The 17,505-nt window shown below is 36.0% G+C and overlaps 1 protein-coding gene across 5 annotated transcripts; it reads left to right on the top strand.

Annotated features, from left to right (window-relative positions):
* The first annotated feature begins 2,170 nt into the window (after positions 1-2,170).
* On the top strand, positions 2,171-16,142 carry LOC105056146 (SIR4-interacting protein SIF2). Of its 5 annotated transcripts, none has more exons than XM_010938232.4 (5): positions 2,175-2,400; positions 4,871-5,016; positions 5,149-5,437; positions 15,578-15,627; positions 15,731-16,142. In XM_010938232.4, the coding sequence occupies exons 1-4, from the start codon at positions 2,331-2,333 to the stop codon at positions 15,625-15,627; spliced, it is 555 nt and encodes a 184-aa protein (XP_010936534.1). In that variant the 5' UTR covers positions 2,175-2,330; the 3' UTR covers positions 15,731-16,142. The 5 variants fall into 5 exon arrangements, with proteins under 5 accessions (XP_073103789.1, XP_010936536.1, XP_010936537.1 ...); XM_010938233.4 differs by having other exon boundaries at positions 2,176-2,400; positions 15,553-15,627; XM_073247688.1 differs by lacking the exon at positions 15,578-15,627 and having other exon boundaries at positions 2,171-2,400; positions 15,793-16,142.
* Positions 16,143-17,505: the final 1,363 nt, after the last annotated feature.

Below are 17,505 nucleotides of genomic sequence, written 5' to 3'. Positions count from 1 at the left end.
GGATTTATACACACAACAAAAAAGAGAAAAGCTCCTAGGATTGGCTCCGATCGGATTCTCTGATGCCTAGGTCAGATAGGATTTTAGAAGAACAACAATAAAGAGAGAATATAATTAAGAATTAGAATAGTATAAGATATTGTCATGCTCTGATTGGCCTAGTATTGGTCGGCTTTTACTCGATCTTTTTATTTTGGCCTTCATCGACCTTAGGATTAGTATTTAGGAGCTTGGCCTTTGAGAGCTTGGCCTTCGGGAGTTCGGTCCTTTGGAGCTTGGTCTGTGGGCTCCTCACCTCAACATTAGCCTTAGCTTTCACTTTGGCCCTAGTCTTTACCTAAATTTCGACCTTCACCTCAGCCTTTGCTGCTCAAAGGTTGTGGTTCTTCAAGAAAGAGAAGCAAAATGATGGATGAAGGTTTGAGAGCCTCTCAATATAAGATCTTTAAGCTATAGGATTTTTTCTCTTTTGGAGCTTATTTTTATGGGTCTCCTTTTTCCTGTTCATATAGGTGAGGAAGTATGGATCCGTCATAATTTAGAGATGAAAACCAAGGGATTTCCGTAACCTCCTTCTTTATCTTGATTCAAATATGTTGTGATCTCCTTCCTTGTTTAGATTCTGCCAAGAATTTAATTTTTGAATTCAAATCTTTTCTTGCCACATGTCCATTCATGATGGATAGGCTAATTTCATGCCATGTCAATGTCTATTATTTTTCATTTACAGAAATCTACGTAAACACATATATAGCCACAGTTCATATAGAGTTTGGCATGGCCAGCTACCATGGCTCGGCTAAGCAACAAGAAGATCTAAGGGGCCCACCTTAGATCAAGCCAAGGACCACTTATACTATGCTCAATCACATCCAATTCCCATTTCAAAACTATACATACCTCAAAACAAAGACCAAGTTCAACGGCCAACCATCAAAGCAATGTCCTATGTTAAACCTAACGCTTGTGTATCATGCTTTTGTTTTGTTAGCTATATTAGAATGAGTTAGGCATTAGTGGCATTGAAAAGCACCATCATCCTAGTGCTTGCCAAATGCTTTCCGCAAGCCAGTCGCTTGCCATTTCATTCTTCCCCCAAAAGAGAACATTCACATATCTTGCATTAGGCACGTGCTAGCGGCTGCATAGGGAGGGCTATAGCATGACAACATGCCACCTTGTTACAATTATCTTTAGAGATATTACTTATTTTCCTATTTGTATTCATGAAAAGTCAGCCTAGAATCTTTTAAAGTGCCACTTTCCTATAATTGCTACAGCTTGGCAGCCAAAAGGTAGCTTACATTCTAGGAAAATGTTTGGTGGACAACTTTGTGTAAAAGTTCTGTAAAATAGCTAGCATGTCATATTTACCAACATGATATCAGATGAACCCATGAAAGGCATTTAGAAATTCTTCTTTGTAACCCAACTAATGTTATGCACAATGAACAAAGACACAAGATCAATTGTGCCACAAGGCTTTCCAACTGCCACTCAATTGATCAAAGCAATAAATTTTAAAATAGTGCAACTATGAGTCGGATCCAAATTATTGGTAACCAGTATTTTATGACTTTATCAACTAAACTAATTGGTGTCCATATGAACTTTACCAACTAAGCCGATTAGCATCCAATCTCTTAAAATATTCTACACAACATTAATCTTTACAAGATCTTGCGGTAGCCAAATGTACATGTTGCAAACCACAAAACAATCACTATGTGCAACCAGAATGTATCCAAATAATATTGTACATTTGGAGGCCTAGACATCTGGTCTGAGCTCATCGGTTCAATGAAAAACCCTGTTTGGATCCTTATTGGATCATTTATCGTTACACGGTATTTTGTCCAAATTATTATTTACATTGTAACAAGGGATATAATGAGGTAACATGATGTCCCAAAAAATGATCTTAGTAAATTATTTTTTTTCTCCGTTCAAGTCCGTTCACTCAAAAATAATTTTAAATATTTATAAATATAAAATTTAATTAATTTATAATTTAATATTTTTTATAATTAGACCACGAATCTTACAGAATTTTGATCTAACTATCCAAACATCCCCTCAATTCGGATATCGAACCCGCGATGAAAAAATCACGCGAAGGGTGCACCCGTCAACCGCTCCTCCCTTTTTTTTAAACCGTCAACGCGCAGGGCAGTGTACGAGAAGGCAGAACCAGAGGGGAACTGGGGAAGCCAGCCGGGCTCGTGGAAATCAAAATAAAAAAGGCTCCACTCCGCTTCCTCTTCGGTTTCGTCACGTCTCTTCTCCCCTTTTTGTCCGCTGGGCGCTCGTCCCGGCCACCGTCGCTAGCGATGGCCAGGAATCCCACGGAGTCCAATGATGAGCTCAATTACCTCGTCCTCCGATACCTCCTGGAGTCCGGTCGGTTAAGAATCTCTCTTTTCTTGGCTTTTCTTGATCATCTTGACCTGATTTCTGCTTGGATTTCACTTTTCCTAGGTCTCTAGGGTTTCTTGATGCCATATGGCTTTGATTAGATTTTTTTTCCTCTTTTTCTTGATGGTAGTGCTTTGTTGTAGAGGTTTCTGAATTTGATCCCTTGTTTTGCCATTTGAACGGTGTTTTATGGCTCATGTATGAGTTTGGTTGTGAAATTCTGTCAATCATGTTGGCTTCAATGTGATGATAGTAGAAAATTATCCTTTCCTCTTTGCCTCTAATTCAAACTTCCATTAAATGGCAAGGAAGATTGATCTGTGTTGTAGGAATTTGCCTCTGCCATGCAATTGGTCGTGGTAATAAAATCTGCTGCAATAGGGTGAAACAAAAAGAAAATAGCGGTGGGCTGTTTATTTTTAAGTTATATTAAGTAGATATAAATATATTATTATATCAAGTTTTGACGTGTAACTCAAAGAAATGCTATTGTTTTCCATCGAGATGCATAAAGATAATGTGCCAAGAAGAGAAGCAAAGCAACATAAAAGAAACTAATAAAGATTTTGCTGAAGTACCAAGCAGATTTAATCTTTTCTGTATCCTATTTTTTACCAAGAGTTGGTATTTAGGTTTCGTTTAGTCGGAGGGTTGACTCTTTAAGTTCTCGGATCATTTTTTTCTTGTCTACTGTTTCTTCAGTTGTGGGGGCTACTTAAATGTGGAGGGCTTATAGTGTGGCGAGCCAGAATCAGTCAAGCTCTCACCACTGCATTAACAGATAGAGAGATAGAGGGAGAGCTTCCTCAGATGATCAAGAGTGAAATGTTTGGAGAACTGATGCATGAATCTAAGGCATTGATCATGTGGATGTGAACTTCTGTGGCGGTGGAATCCTTTTTATATCTTCCTTGTTTTTATCAAAAGTGAGTTGATTAAGACAAGGTAGGGAAAAATATTATCAACTATTAAGGACATGCACTGTGGAGGTCAGTTAGGCTAGGGATAATATGGATCTTTGGCAATATTATAGCACCCACGATCCATGCTTTCCAACCTGCCTCAACACTTGGTCGAAACATAGTTGCCACTGTCATAAGTTTAATTGAAGCTATGCTACAACCAGCCTGAGTTTTGCCTTAAGTGATCTAGTGTGATTAGATCCCAAGTTATGTACAAAATCAAATTTTAGCTTAAAGAATTTGATCATGTCCATGATTTTTCTATTTTCTATGGTCTATTTAAAATCTTTAAAGATAAAGAATCACCCGAATTGTCTCAACTCTATCACTTTGAAGTTAACTGCCACTAACAATTCTTCCTCTAACTACATTTAATGCATAAAAGTAGAATTGAGGGCAAGCTTTTCAATTAGCTGTTTAAATTTTAAAACTAGCTATGAAAATGAGTCAGTTTGGGTCTTGGCCTAAATATGAATGAATGTGCTTTGAGTTTAAGATCTAGACCCAAATCTCAGCCATCCACGTCATCAGTTATTAAGCCAAAAGATTTAATCTAAATATTTCATTCAACATTTATTGGTCTAGTTAGGTCTATTTTTGTTCAGTTGATCAAGTCCAGATGTGAGATGAGTTGGTTGTCCGTACCAGAGCTATTTGTTTGAACTTCAGTTATGAGTCTCGTCCAACTTGAGTCAGCCACTAGTCAAAGTTAAATGTACATGATCCACTAGCATTGCTATTCAACAGAATGGGACTGAAGTGTTCTCGTAATTCCTTTTTTTTGGATTGGGCTAGCTGAATAATCTTCATATGTTTATCTTGTAGTTTTCCTTCTTCTGAGTTCAGGCTTTCTTACTTTTAAATAAGGATGAGTGGATTTAAAAATATCAAAGTGCAACTTGTGTGATAATGAAAATTCTTGTTAGGCTGAGCATATAAATCAGTGGTGTCTATTGAGTGATGCAGCTCACCTCAATATAAACTGTACCTGAATTGGCTTCTGGTGGTGTGACCATCTGAAGTCCACTTGTTTCTTCTTTTGTTTGGCTTTGCCTTCAAATAATGCTTGAGTACCATCTACCTCTGTGTAAACACCTTAAATACACAAACCATATAAAAGGTACTTATAAGCTTGAATACTTTAAACATTTTGCATTTTGGGCATCATGGCAGATATGTTGATTTACATTGAAAGTCAAGTGTTAAATCTCAGCTATATAACATGTAATCTGATGACACAATCATGTGTTTAGTTCCTAAAGGCTTGCGATGCCTTTCAATTGCCAAGTAGAAAATTGTTGTACTAGTTATGGTGGCCTTGTTTCCCTTTCTTTTCATGCTCTTAGTTCATTTGTGTCTTGCTAGAATCGACCTGAGTTTATTGTGTATTTTACAATCTTGCTTTCATCTGACACTACTTATTTCCAGGAAGAAATCTCGCATGATTGTAAGGTTAGTGCTATATGAAAACCTAAGATCCTATTTCTTTTTAGGTTTCACAAATGCAGCATTTGCTTTTGGATATGAGTCAAGGATTAATAGAACTCCTGTCGAGGAAGATCTAATTCCATCTGGTACTCTTGTTGCAATTGTACAAAAGGGCCTTCTGTACAAAGAATTGCAAGAAAAGTTGGGCAACGTAAGTGTATTTGCATCACTATTAATCAAGTTGATAACTTAACTATGCACTTGATTTGTCTAAGGCGTGATATTTCATATTTTATTGAATAACTTTTGTCTATTAGCTTATGATCCTTGTTTAACTTTGCAGGGTAATTCCAACCTCATGACAAAAGACATCAATGAAATACAACAAATGATAAAAGAAAAGAAAGAAAAAATTAAAAAGGAGCGAGAAAAGGAAAATAATAATAAATGTGAAAGCAAAAGAGAAAGACAAGATACAGATAGAGAACAGGAGAAGGATAAGAAAATGAAAAAGTCTAATGAGGAGGAAAAGGAAAAGGAAATGGAACAGCGGGAGCACCAAGATAAAGATATTGCAAAAGATCATGAACATATGACAAAAGCTAAACTAAGTGAAGATGGAGTTTCTGGAGGTAAGATCTGAATATTTCTTTCCTTTTTACTCAATTAAGTTATTGTTGGTCTTCCTTCACCATTTTGTATACAACTGATGTTGGTTTACCAATGCAGAGCTCTGAACTACAGAGGGAAATTTGATTTGGCATTAATTTCCATAGCCTGGCCCTTTTTCTTTGTATGCTACTGGCTGTGAGTTGCAAAAGACCAGCTGGTTAGATTAGGTCCAAGCTCAAGTTGGCCTCTCCCTGATTAAAATACACGAATTACATAAAGATTTAGGGATGCAGCCTAAACCAGTTTTAGCTGTTGAAGCTTTTTTTTTATTTTTAGATGCTCTGGTAAAAGAACAGATGTGTTTTCCTTAATAAATTTTGGACTGATATCATTTACCATCTGAGTACAATCAGTCTAACTAGTCAGAGTTATATCAGTCTCCTATTATCAGAATATATTTGGAATGAACAAGCAGATGTAGAGATTGTAAGATAGCTATGGCAGTGTTAGACAATGCAAATTTATTGTCATTATGCTTATCACCAATGGGGGTAGATCTTTCATCCTTTGGCTTAAGATTGATGAATTTTAATCCTGATATTTCTCACTGAATTATAGTTACATGACAGGTTCTCTAGCCAGCACTAGCCATCCCTGGCCTTGAGGACACCTTTCTTTTGCACTAACTGCGCTAGTTCTATTCTTTATCTTTGTTGGTCCTAACATATCTCTGCCTTTGTCAAAACAGTCAAGAGGTTATCGAAAGCCTTTCAATGACCTTTTCATTAACCTTTATGTGGTTTCATGACAATTAAATGGTTAATTGAAGACTTATATAGTAGTACCAGAGCAAGCTCCTATGCCAAAACAAGAGGAATGGTTGATTAACTCTAAAACAAACTGCCTTCCCTATACATAAGTGAATTCCTAGATGAGGACATAGTTTTGTTATCAAAATCTTTGAGTGTAAGACGAGGAGATAGATGCATGCTAGAAGAACTTCAAGAAAATGTCTTGATCAATGCTACCTTCTCAAATGCAGTGGTGAAGAGGTTTTGGGACAAAAACTATTTTTAAGCAATATCCTTCTTGCTATATCCAACCTCACATATAATTCATATAATAGGAGGAAGCTCTCATAGAACATAAAAACTAAGGTTTTTAGTCTTGGTACTAGACACTGTATCAGTAGCTTATTGGTGTGGGTTGAGTCAGTATGATACACCCCCATAGCAAGACATGGTATGTTGGTGGAGGTGAGATAGCTGTTGTACCATATGTTGTTGCAATGTCAGTACCATAATAGTACCTTATTAGGTCCATACGATGCTGCTCGATACTGGGTGATATGGGTTTGTGCGGAAAACCTTGATAAACAGCTGCAGATAAAAACTATCATCCAAAAATTGTACTTTTTAAATCTTAATAGACATCCTGTAGGCTACAATTGGGCTCTTCCATTCTCATATCACCCTTCTTTTGTTTTTGAAAACTTGAGGGCCCAGTCAGGATGATTTCCTTGCAAAAAATGTTGGTGTCCTTGATGGGTACAGCATCCATCTTAGCTACTCCATTTTCTTTGCTACACTCATAGTCACAAGTTCAATGAGGGTTGGGAACTTTATAATTTGGAACTAATTTGGTAAAGTTAGAAAGAATTCAGGAAAAGGTTTAGAAAATAACAACAACATCATCTTCTGATACATGCTCATAGATAATAAAAATTGATAAAAGTTTAAAGTTTTAATAATTTTATGATTACGTCCCATTGAATATGTCCAGGATATATCTTGATGTTTAAAAAAATATTGAGAAGAAAAATGGAGGAAGCCAAAATTTTTTAATTCATATGGAGAAGAGATATGGATATCAACTCAAATTACTCGTTTGAGGAAACTCATGCATGGGAGCCATGGACATTTATTTGAATCTGTTTCCACTTCTTCCCAGATGCCTTTTTCTTTGCCTTCTTCTTCTTCATCTTCTTCATCTTCTTCTTCTTCTTCTTCTTCTTCTTCTTCTTCTTTTCTGTTTGTCTTGTCCACATTGTTTCCCTCTGCACAATATAAGTTAAACAACTAATAATCTTGTGATTATTCATGATACCAATGAATTTATTGAATAAATTGCAATCCATTTGTGAACCAGTGGATAAATCAGAATAATTTTTGTTGACTATCATATGACAAACGATTCACAAATTACTGAAATACTCGCCAAATATTGTTATTATGGTTATACTCGCATTAGAATGTCTTTTTCCATTATCTAGCAGATGGGTATCAGTATTTCTTGTTTTCTTTTTAGCTGCAATTATATTGAGAAATGCAATCCAGGTGATATTAGGTTCAAGTTTGTGTAAATTTGAATTGTTATTACTATTTTAGATCTATGTCCTTAATTTCTTTAGTCTTAGCTATGTGTTCTGGTTAAAACATTGTTCTCTTTTATTCATATACATAAATTTCCCCAGTATGTTGTACATATTTTCCTTAATTTTGTTATATTGCATTCTCGCATTTCTCCCATTATTTCATCATCCTTTTGTTCTATTGTCTGTTGAGGCAAGTGCCTAACCAAGAGACACTTGGTAAAAGAAAAATCATACCTACAGTGAAGCTAATAAACTACTTGCTTGTAGTCAAGAGAGAATAAGGTCCAAATTGCTTGCATTTGGTATAGAGTGCTCAAGTCCGAACTCAAATAACACATAGATTTTCCAAATATAAAAAGGAAGGGTAGAAAGAGGTAATAATGGGGAAGAAAAAGAGCAGGATTTAGAGGGTGTAGGATTCAAGCCCAGCATGGTGGGTCCACCAAAAGCTCAAAGCTTCCCAGGTTCACCATTGTAAAATCACTCTCTTTCTGCAATCTTATCATGCTATTTATCAAGAGCTTTTATGAATATAAGAAAGTAATAAAAATTCAGGGAATGATTTATATCATTAGACTTTATATAGCTAATCTCAATCACCAAACTTTGCCTTTAATAGCTCCATTCAAAGGTAGAATGTCATACAGGTCCTGCTAGGTTGAAGAATAAAAACCTACCTAAAAGACCATGACACAGCAAAAGAACTCCTGGATATTCATTCCTAGACTGGGAACTAGTGTGAAAAGCTAACCAACATATCTTTAGGCTATTGAGTCCATGCACTAATTGAGAAGATGTTTATGTCTTCTCTAGGACCCTTCAATTTTTCAGCAATTCTTTGTGCCTGGACCTCTGGTTTAGATTGACGTGGATGGAGCAGAAAGCTTATTGGACAGGGTCTCCAATGAAGTAGACCTTTTAGTTGAAATGTGTAGCAACTTTTCTTGGTACTAGCTTTAAGCCATGTGAATAAGTGCGTGAAATATAATTATTCATAGATGGAGATCTTACAACAAATAAATTTTAAAAAAAAATAATATTAATGTTGATTATTCATTATTGTTTGTCCCTTAAGAAACAAGGTTTTCCTTCCATGTGTTCCCAAGTTATTATTGTCTAGGAAAGACGGGTGATGGTGTGTGGAGTTTGGTTGCATGTACTATGATAAAAGATCTAGTTTTTGAGTTTTAGTAGTGAATTATAATATGTTGGAAATTTTTAAGGGTACCTTGAGGAATATCAAAAAGTCTAAGCACGGCAAAGAGTCCACTTTAAACACTTAACTCCTCATAAAAAAAGTAAGAGAATGGGAAAGAGGACATAGCATGGAGCTAGTTGTTGGAGTTCTTCAGGTTTTATGTTTAATTCCAAATATTCATAGACTCTACCAACTTAGTCATTTGTAATGATAGATGACTGTGGAGGAAGGTAAGGTCCATGCTTTAAGAAAAAGAGCAGTTAGGGTTATTTTGGGGAGTGAAAAGTTGGGTTATCTTGGGTAGTGGTAAGAAAAGAAATCCTTTAATTGCTTCCAGAAGAGGAACTAAAGTACTTAATATAAGCTTTGGGCTGCAATCCTTCTTACTCCTGGATCATATGTTAGCACACTTGTTTGCACCTCAACCTTTCTGTTGTCAAGAAAATCTACTATTTGAACTTGGACATTTCCTTTACATGCATGACTGCTAAGTCTCAACAATTCTCCCAAAACTTGAGTGCCAAATTCATTCATGGTGCCTCTTGTGAGGTGAGGTAGCTTTACTTTCATCTTTCCACAAACGACTTGCAAATTGTCTTACTAGATGTAACATCCTGAAAGTGAAGCAAATATTTTACTGGTTTATTGCATTCATCTAATCAGTTGAAGTGGAACCAGTTGCATGACCTATTAATTTCCATGCACAATCTCATTCAGCTTAGCACATGCAGGCATCTGTGGAAGATAAAAATAAGAAGAGATAGTAGAGAGAAAGTGAGGGAGAGTAAAATGAGAAAGAGTGATTGGCCGAATTGAATTTTCTTTTGACCTACACCTCTATTTATATTGGTGTTATTATATAAATGCTCACATTGTAATCGTTGATTTTACTCCCTAATTACAGCATTGCAGATTTTCTTCCTAAACATAGCTTACCAAAATATATTGGTCAACTACTCCCTAATTACAATATTGCAGATTTTCTTCCTAAACATAGCTTATCAAAAATGTATTGGTCAACCACTCCCTAATTACAATATTGTAGATTTTCTTCTTAAACATAACTTATCAAAAACATATTGGTCAATACTCTTCCTCAAGATGGTGCATAGATATTTCTCATGCCCATCTTGCAAACAATCAAATGAAACACCTTACTACTAAGACCTTTAGTCAAAATATCAGCTAGCTGATTTTTTGATTTTACATAAGGTATACAAAGTAGCCCCTCATTCAACTTTTCTTTGTTGAAGTGTCTATCTATCTCGATATGCTTTGTTCTATCATGTTGGACTAGATTGTGAGCAATATTGATAGCAGCTTTATTATCATGATATGGGAGAGGTCCACCATTCTCCATTCCCAGATCTTGCATTAATGTTTTAAGCTACAAAAGTTCACAAACTCCATGTGCCATTGCTCTGTACTCTGCTTCAACACTAGATCTTGCCACTACTAATTGTTTTTTACTTCTCCAAATGACTAAGTTCTCTCCAACAAGTGTACAATACACTGATGTAGACCGCCTATCATCAAGTGATCCATCCCAATCAACATCCGTAAAAGCTTCTACTTTCAAATGACCATGGTTTGGAAAAAAGTAATCCTTTTCTGGATGTTGATTTCAGGTATCTCAAGATGCAAAAAATAGCATCTAATGAGTAGAGCAGGGATCATGCATAAACTAGCTTACCACGCTAATATGATAGGCTATGTCTGGACAAGTATGAGAGAGATAAATCAATCTCCTAACTAATCTTTGATACCTCCTTTTGTCTACTATTTCTCCATCACCACTCTTGAGATGGTGATTTGGATCCATAGGAGTGTTTGTTGGCTTACAACCCAACGTATCCATCTCTTTAAGCAAGTCCAAGATATATTTTCTTTGAGAAATGAAGATATTGTTTTCTGATCGAGTAACTTCAGTATTAAGAAAATATTGCAGCTTATCGAAATCTTTTATTTCAAACTCCTTAGCTAGGCTAGCCTTCAATCTAATAACTTCTTCAAAGTCATCTCCTATTACCACTATATCATCAACATATACAATAAGAATAGTGATATTCCCATTGTTATGTTTGATGAACATTATATGATCTGCATTACTCTGATGATTCCCAAAATTAACCATTGCTTTGCTGATCTGTAAAACCAAGCTCGCGGGGATTGTTTGAGATTCTATAATGATTTTTTCAACTTACATTACCTTGCCTTCTGTTTTCTGACAAGAAAAATCTGGAGGAATCTTCATATATACTTCTTCCTCTAAATCCCCATGAAAGAAGGCATTTTTTTACATCCAATTGATATAATTCCCATCCAAAATTTGTTGCACAAAAAAGAAGGATCCGAATAGAATTCATCTTCGCAACAAGAATGAATGTCTCTAGATAATCTATTCCATATGTTTAAGTAAATCATTTTGCGATGAGTCTTGCCTAGAATCTCTCAATGGTCCCATCAGCCTTCTGTTTGATAGTGAAAATCCACTTACAACCAACTGTCCTTTTTTTTCGATGGAAGAGTGATAAGCTCCCAAGTTTCATTTTTTGCCAATGCTTTCATTTCCTCCATCATAGCTTCCTTCCAATTAGGATCAGCCAATGCTTCCTTCCAATCTTGGGAAATAGACACAGAAGATAAAGACGATACAAAAGTTTTATAGGAAGGAGACAATGAGAAACGAAATTAGACATGGGATGTTGAGTACAACTTCGAACTCCTTCCCTAATAGCAATAGGCAAATCAATATCATCAATAATTGGTTCATAACAGTTTGGAGATAAGACATGTGACTTACTAGGAGTAGGAGGAGATTGTGGTAGAACTGAATCCGAGGATGGCACTTGACTAGGTAGGGTTTGTACAGTGGCTTTATCTATCTATTTTCTACGAGTGTATGTTTGTAGGTCCTTTTTGTTTTGATTTGAATACCCGCAACCATTATCTTTCTCTCCATTTACATTCTCTTGTTCCTTCTCTCCCTTATTTACAACTTACTCCGTCTCCCTATCACTTTTGTTTGGTAAAGTAGGTGAGGAAACCACCATGATGAGGATAAAGGAGACTCTTCCATTATGACACTCTCTCCCTGAAGAGACAACTTAGCAAAGTAGGCTTTAGTTTCTCGAAAAGTGATGCCTATACTAACAAACATGTTCCTGATTGGGGGGGGGGGTGATAACACTTGTAGCCCTTTTGAGTTGCTGAGTATCCAATGAATATATACTTTAGGGCACATGGGTCAAGTTTACTTATGGTTCTCCGATGATCATGAACAAAGCAAACACAACCAAAGATCTTAGGAGGAACAATAAAAGAACAAGTACCTTGAAGGAGCTCACAAGGAGTTCTAAAATTGAGTACTTGTAATGGCATCCAATTGATAAGATGCCGTAAGAATTGCATCTCCCCAATAAGTTTTAGGAACATTCGTAGTAAATATGAGTGACTTGGTGATGTCCAACAGATGCCGATTCTTACGTTCTGCAATACCATTTGGAGCTAGTGTCTCTATGCAACTTGTTTGATGTATGATATCATGGTTACCAAGATAATTTTGAAAACAATGATTTGTATATTCCGTACCATTATCATTCCTCAAAATCTTAATTTTTGCATTAAATTGCATATATACCATTTTATGAAACAACTTGAAATAAGAAAATATCTCATCTTTGCTTTGCAACAAAGAGATTCAAGTAGTATGACTATAGCAATCAATAAACGTAATAAATCACTGAAAATCAGATAATGACATAACTCAATTAGGACCCCAAACATCTGAATGAACAATCATAAATGGTGCAGTGCTTTTATTATTACTAGAAGGGTAAGAAGTTCGATTGTGCTTGATGAATTCACAAGCATCACAAAATGAAGTTTTCTCTGTACACTAAAATAAAGTAGGAAATAACTTCTCCATAACTCTAAAAGACGGATGACCTAATTGTTGGTGCCACTGAAGTGACTGTTGCTGAGCATGCATCAAGGACTTGAGGTGGGAAACTTGGCTTGCAGAATTTGTATTGGTTGACGAATTAAGACCAACTTTCAGTAGATATAAGCCATCTTGAACTCTACCATAGCCAATTGTTCTCTCTATTTTTAGTTCTTGAAAGACACAATAGGTGGGATAAAATGAAACTTTACCGTTTAAATCTTTAGTGATTGAACTAATTAATATAAGATTAGTGGAAAAATTAGGAACATGAAGAGCAGAAGACAATGTCAGCATAGAAGTGCAATGAATAGAACCTTTCCCTGACACAGAAAAAAAGAACCATCTGCTATACGAACTTTATCTCTAGTAGAAGAGGAAAAATATGATAAAAACTCGTGTAAAGAATCAATCATATGATTGGAGGCACCAGAATTTATGACCCAAGGGTTAGACTTACCAGACATGGAAGCATTAAATGCGCTAGCTGATGTACCTATGTGAGCAAAATTAGAAGTGAAAGATGATATGTTTGAATCAAGTTTGGCCATCAAACGTCTGAGTGATTGCAACTCCTCAGATTATTAATATCTGAGTCTTCACATATATTCTCTTTCACCTCAGATATATGAACTTGTGGTCGAGCAGATCCAACTTGTTTACCACCATGTCCCCTAGCAGGATGGCATGTAGTTTCCAATAAGTCTCTTTAGTATGTCTCATTTGTCCATAGTAATCATACTTCAGCCTATCTTTATTAGCAGTTGCTTGATCACTATAATAAGTTTGCCCCTTAGTTTCCTTCTGACTTAAATTTACTATCATTGCAAATCTTTCATGAGCAGTAATGTTCAACATAGCAGATCCCCTACTCTCTTCTTGTTGTACAAGAGCATAGGTTTGTCTCAATAAAGGAAAAATATCTTTTCCAAGTATCTGAACTCTTATCTGGTCATACTCTACATTGAACGAAGCCAAAAAACCATAAACACGCTCCTTATCAATCATTTTCTGGAACTTGGCAGCATCACTAGGGCAATCAGCTTGAAAACCTTGAAAAAAATTCCAATTCTTGCCATAGGATGCTAAGTTTAGCAAAATACTGAGCCACAGTCATCTCCCTATGTTTAGTCTCATGAACTTTTTTCTGTAGTTCATAGACTTGAGCATCATTGTCCAATTATGAGTAATTTTGGACAGCGGCATTTTAGATTTTCCATGCAGAATCTAAGAGTAAGCACCCACGAGCGATGTGAGGCTGCATAGAATTAATAAGCAAAGACATAACCAAGGAATTCTCAGATTTCCATTGGCCAAAAGACGAGTCATTAGCTGCAGATATCTTTTTCTCCCTAGAAAGGAACCCATATATATCCCGGGCCTTGGTGAACAACAAACAAGATCTAGATCTCGCAAGGTAATTATTTCCATCTAACTTCACAGGACTGATTTGGAGAGAGGGGTTATCATCGAGGGCTGCAGCTCTACTCCCAATATCCTACCAACAGTGCGGTTAGAATTACCACCGGTACTAACTTCTGACATGTTTCAAATACCATGGGAACGATCAAGAAGAAAAAGCACTTACGGGGCTAGTCTTGACAGGAGTTCAGATTAGAGCCATGCTCTGATACCAAGATAAAAATAAGAAGAGATAGTAGAGAGAAAGTGAGGGACAATAATATGAGAAAGAGTGATAGGCCGAATTGAATTTTCTTCCGATCTATACCTCTATTTATATTAATGTTATTACATAAATGCTCACATTGTAATCGCTGATTTTACTCTCCAATTACAGTAGTGCTGATTTTTTTTCTAAACATAGCTTACCAAAAATGTATTGGTCAACCTCTTCCTAATTACAACATTGCAGATTTTTTTTCTAAACATAGCTTACCATAAATGTATTGGTCAACCACTCCCTAATTACAATATTACAGATTTTCTTCCTAAACATAGCTTACCAAAAATATATTGGTCAATAGTGGACATCCTACTGTTGATCTTTTCCTATGTAGGATGACCTTAAGGATTGTGAAGGATAAGCATTGAAATAAACCTTTTGGGAAGCTAATAGTAAAAGACAAGGTTGAAAGGGCCTTTAGGCAATGTTTGGATGTCTGGGCATGTCAAAGATGGATATGGCTATCTTAATAGGAAATGACTGGAGAGGGGAAGTCTCACACTTATGATAAAAGTGGGTATGATGGGAGAAAACAGGAAGGTCATGTTAAATAGATATGATTTAACTTTGAATATGTGTGATACTAGGAATCACGTTATAATGGTTATGGTATCTTATGTATGGATAAAGGAGGAGAGTACCTGTCAAACAAAATTTCACTCTCTGTCTCACTCTCTCTCTTGCACTCCAAAATATGTTTTTATGTGAGCTGGAATCATCAACAATGATATTATTTAAACACTCTAAAGCTCAAATTTATGACTTTTGAATGTATGGAAGATTATTTGAAATAACTTTTTTGTTGCGTAATTTGGATGTTGTATGTCTTGTATGTTTTTCGATTTCCACCTTGTTGCATGTGAACTCAAAATTATAGCTTTCTTTTCCACTAGCTTTTGTCAATGGCTATTGATTACTGAACCTGACTTTGTCTAGTTCATCCTTTGACCCAAAAATCAAGTTATGGGATGCGGAACTAGGAAGGCTTCTGTTCAGTTTGAATGCTCATAGGTAATGAAGTGTAGCTCATAAGATGAATGTCACAAATTTGTATATGCTTAATTGGGGCAATGTCTTTACTTTTTCTTATGATCAACATTTTGTGATTTGTCAGGCTACCTGTATATTCTGTTGAATTAAGACCTAATGGCAAGTATTTGCCACGTGGCTCAGCAGATCAATGTGTACATATATGTTCTCTGAAAGAAAGGGGAAGGCTGTGAAGACTTGCGGTGGGAAAGTGAAAATTTTAGAAGTTTGCTGGAACCAAAAAGGTGATGAGGTAGCAGCCTCCAACAGTACTGTATATGTTTTGGATTTTAGAATGTAGATATTCATTAAAATTCTCAATCAACTGAGGCAGCAGGCCCATTTCATTGTACCCTTAGTGTTGGAGAGACAAAAATGGATTGTTCATGCCCCAACACAGGATGACATTCCGAAAAAAAAAAAAAAAAAAAGCATTGTTCTTCAGGTTGGTTGTTATCATGCCACTTCTATTAATGTAAACAATGTTCATACGAGCATGACTATACCTCATCATAGGTAAATTTTGATCTGCTTGGTACTCACGATTGATTGTTCAGTATAAGATTTGTAAACCTAGGAACACAAGGAGGAAACTGAATAAAGTAAATAAGCTGGTACAAGTAGGAAAGAAAGCATGAAAATAAAGAACATGAAAGCGAGTAAATGAGGCAAGTAAAATGAAAAGCACAGAGCAAAGAGGTATAGCAGCATTTGTATATTGCCAACACTAAGTAGGATCTTCTTGGGTATGCTTGGAAAGAAGCTCACCCTTTCAACTAAGGAGTCCTACTCTTAATCTCTATCTTGGAGGATTTTGTCTTATTTTCTAATGGAGGAGGTTTCCTCTTTGATACTAGGGAAGGGTAGAGGATTCTTGAAAAGGTGCTTGGGAACCTAAGGTTCTCAAAATACATGGGTTCTATGGAATGTTGCTTAGTTTCCTTTTTCTTTATTTTTCTTTCTTCCTTCCCTTCTTTGATGGAGGGAAGAAAGGCTTTAAGGATTTTAAAGTGACTGAAAAAGTTTTGAGGAAAGAAGAGAATGACCTTTTTCTTGAGACTCGAGAAACTCAGTTTATCACCTGTGCCAAGAATTAACTAGGAGAAAAGGATTAGGATATGATGGGTGTATGAGTAGGATTGTATCTTCTAGGATGAAGGGTGAGGATGGCGATGAAGATGATATACATTGGTCTGCGGAGGGTATGAACCATGAAAGGACTTCTAAAGGCGTTGGTGTTTGTTGTGAAGTTTAGAAGATCGTAAATGCCAGAGTGCATTGGATGCTAGGATAGATAGAGGCCAAGAGGTTGCATGGATGAAGGATTAGTGCTGGAGTTCAGTAATTATGTTAGCTAGAAGACAAATAGTTAGATCTTTGGATGTGATCATTTGAAATAAGATGTTGGGAAGTAGTAGAGGCTTGCTGCGCTCAGTTTCAAGGTTAGGGATTTCAAGAAGGTTAAGGCTATGCATCAAGGTGAAGGATGCTGGGATGAGAATAAGGTAGAGATAAGGAAAATGATTGCATGAATAAATGAAAATAAAAATAAAAAATAAAGATAATGACAATAGGTTATAATGGGCAAGCGATAAAATGAATGATTTATAAAAAAGATTATACAAAAAAAATGGATATATAGAGCCTAAGCAATATTTGCTATACCGCCTCATTTTGTATGATATGGGACATATCGAATCATGCCATATGCCATATCATATTATATCAATATTGTCATACTGTACTGAATCATATATCAATATTATAATATAAAGTATTGATATGGGTCTGGTATCAAGATAGGGAATTTTGGGCTTAAAAAATGAAAAGCAATATGACCAAAAGGGGAAGTTATAGTGA

This window comes from Elaeis guineensis, chromosome 13 (genome assembly GCF_000442705.2).
Source record: "Elaeis guineensis isolate ETL-2024a chromosome 13, EG11, whole genome shotgun sequence".
NCBI classification, from domain to species: Eukaryota; Viridiplantae; Streptophyta; class Magnoliopsida; order Arecales; family Arecaceae; genus Elaeis; species Elaeis guineensis.
This window is presented reverse-complemented; position numbering and strand designations above follow the sequence as displayed.

Coding starts and splice junctions, on each gene's coding strand:
- LOC105056146 (XM_010938232.4), top strand. CDS start 2,331: ATGGCCAGGAATCCCACGGAGTCCAATGATGAGCTCAATTACCTCGTC. Junction 2,401..4,870: donor CCGATACCTCCTGGAGTCCG/GTCGGTTAAGAA, acceptor ATTTCTTTTTAG/GTTTCACAAATGCAGCATTT. Junction 5,017..5,148: donor TGCAAGAAAAGTTGGGCAAC/GTAAGTGTATTT, acceptor TTAACTTTGCAG/GGTAATTCCAACCTCATGAC.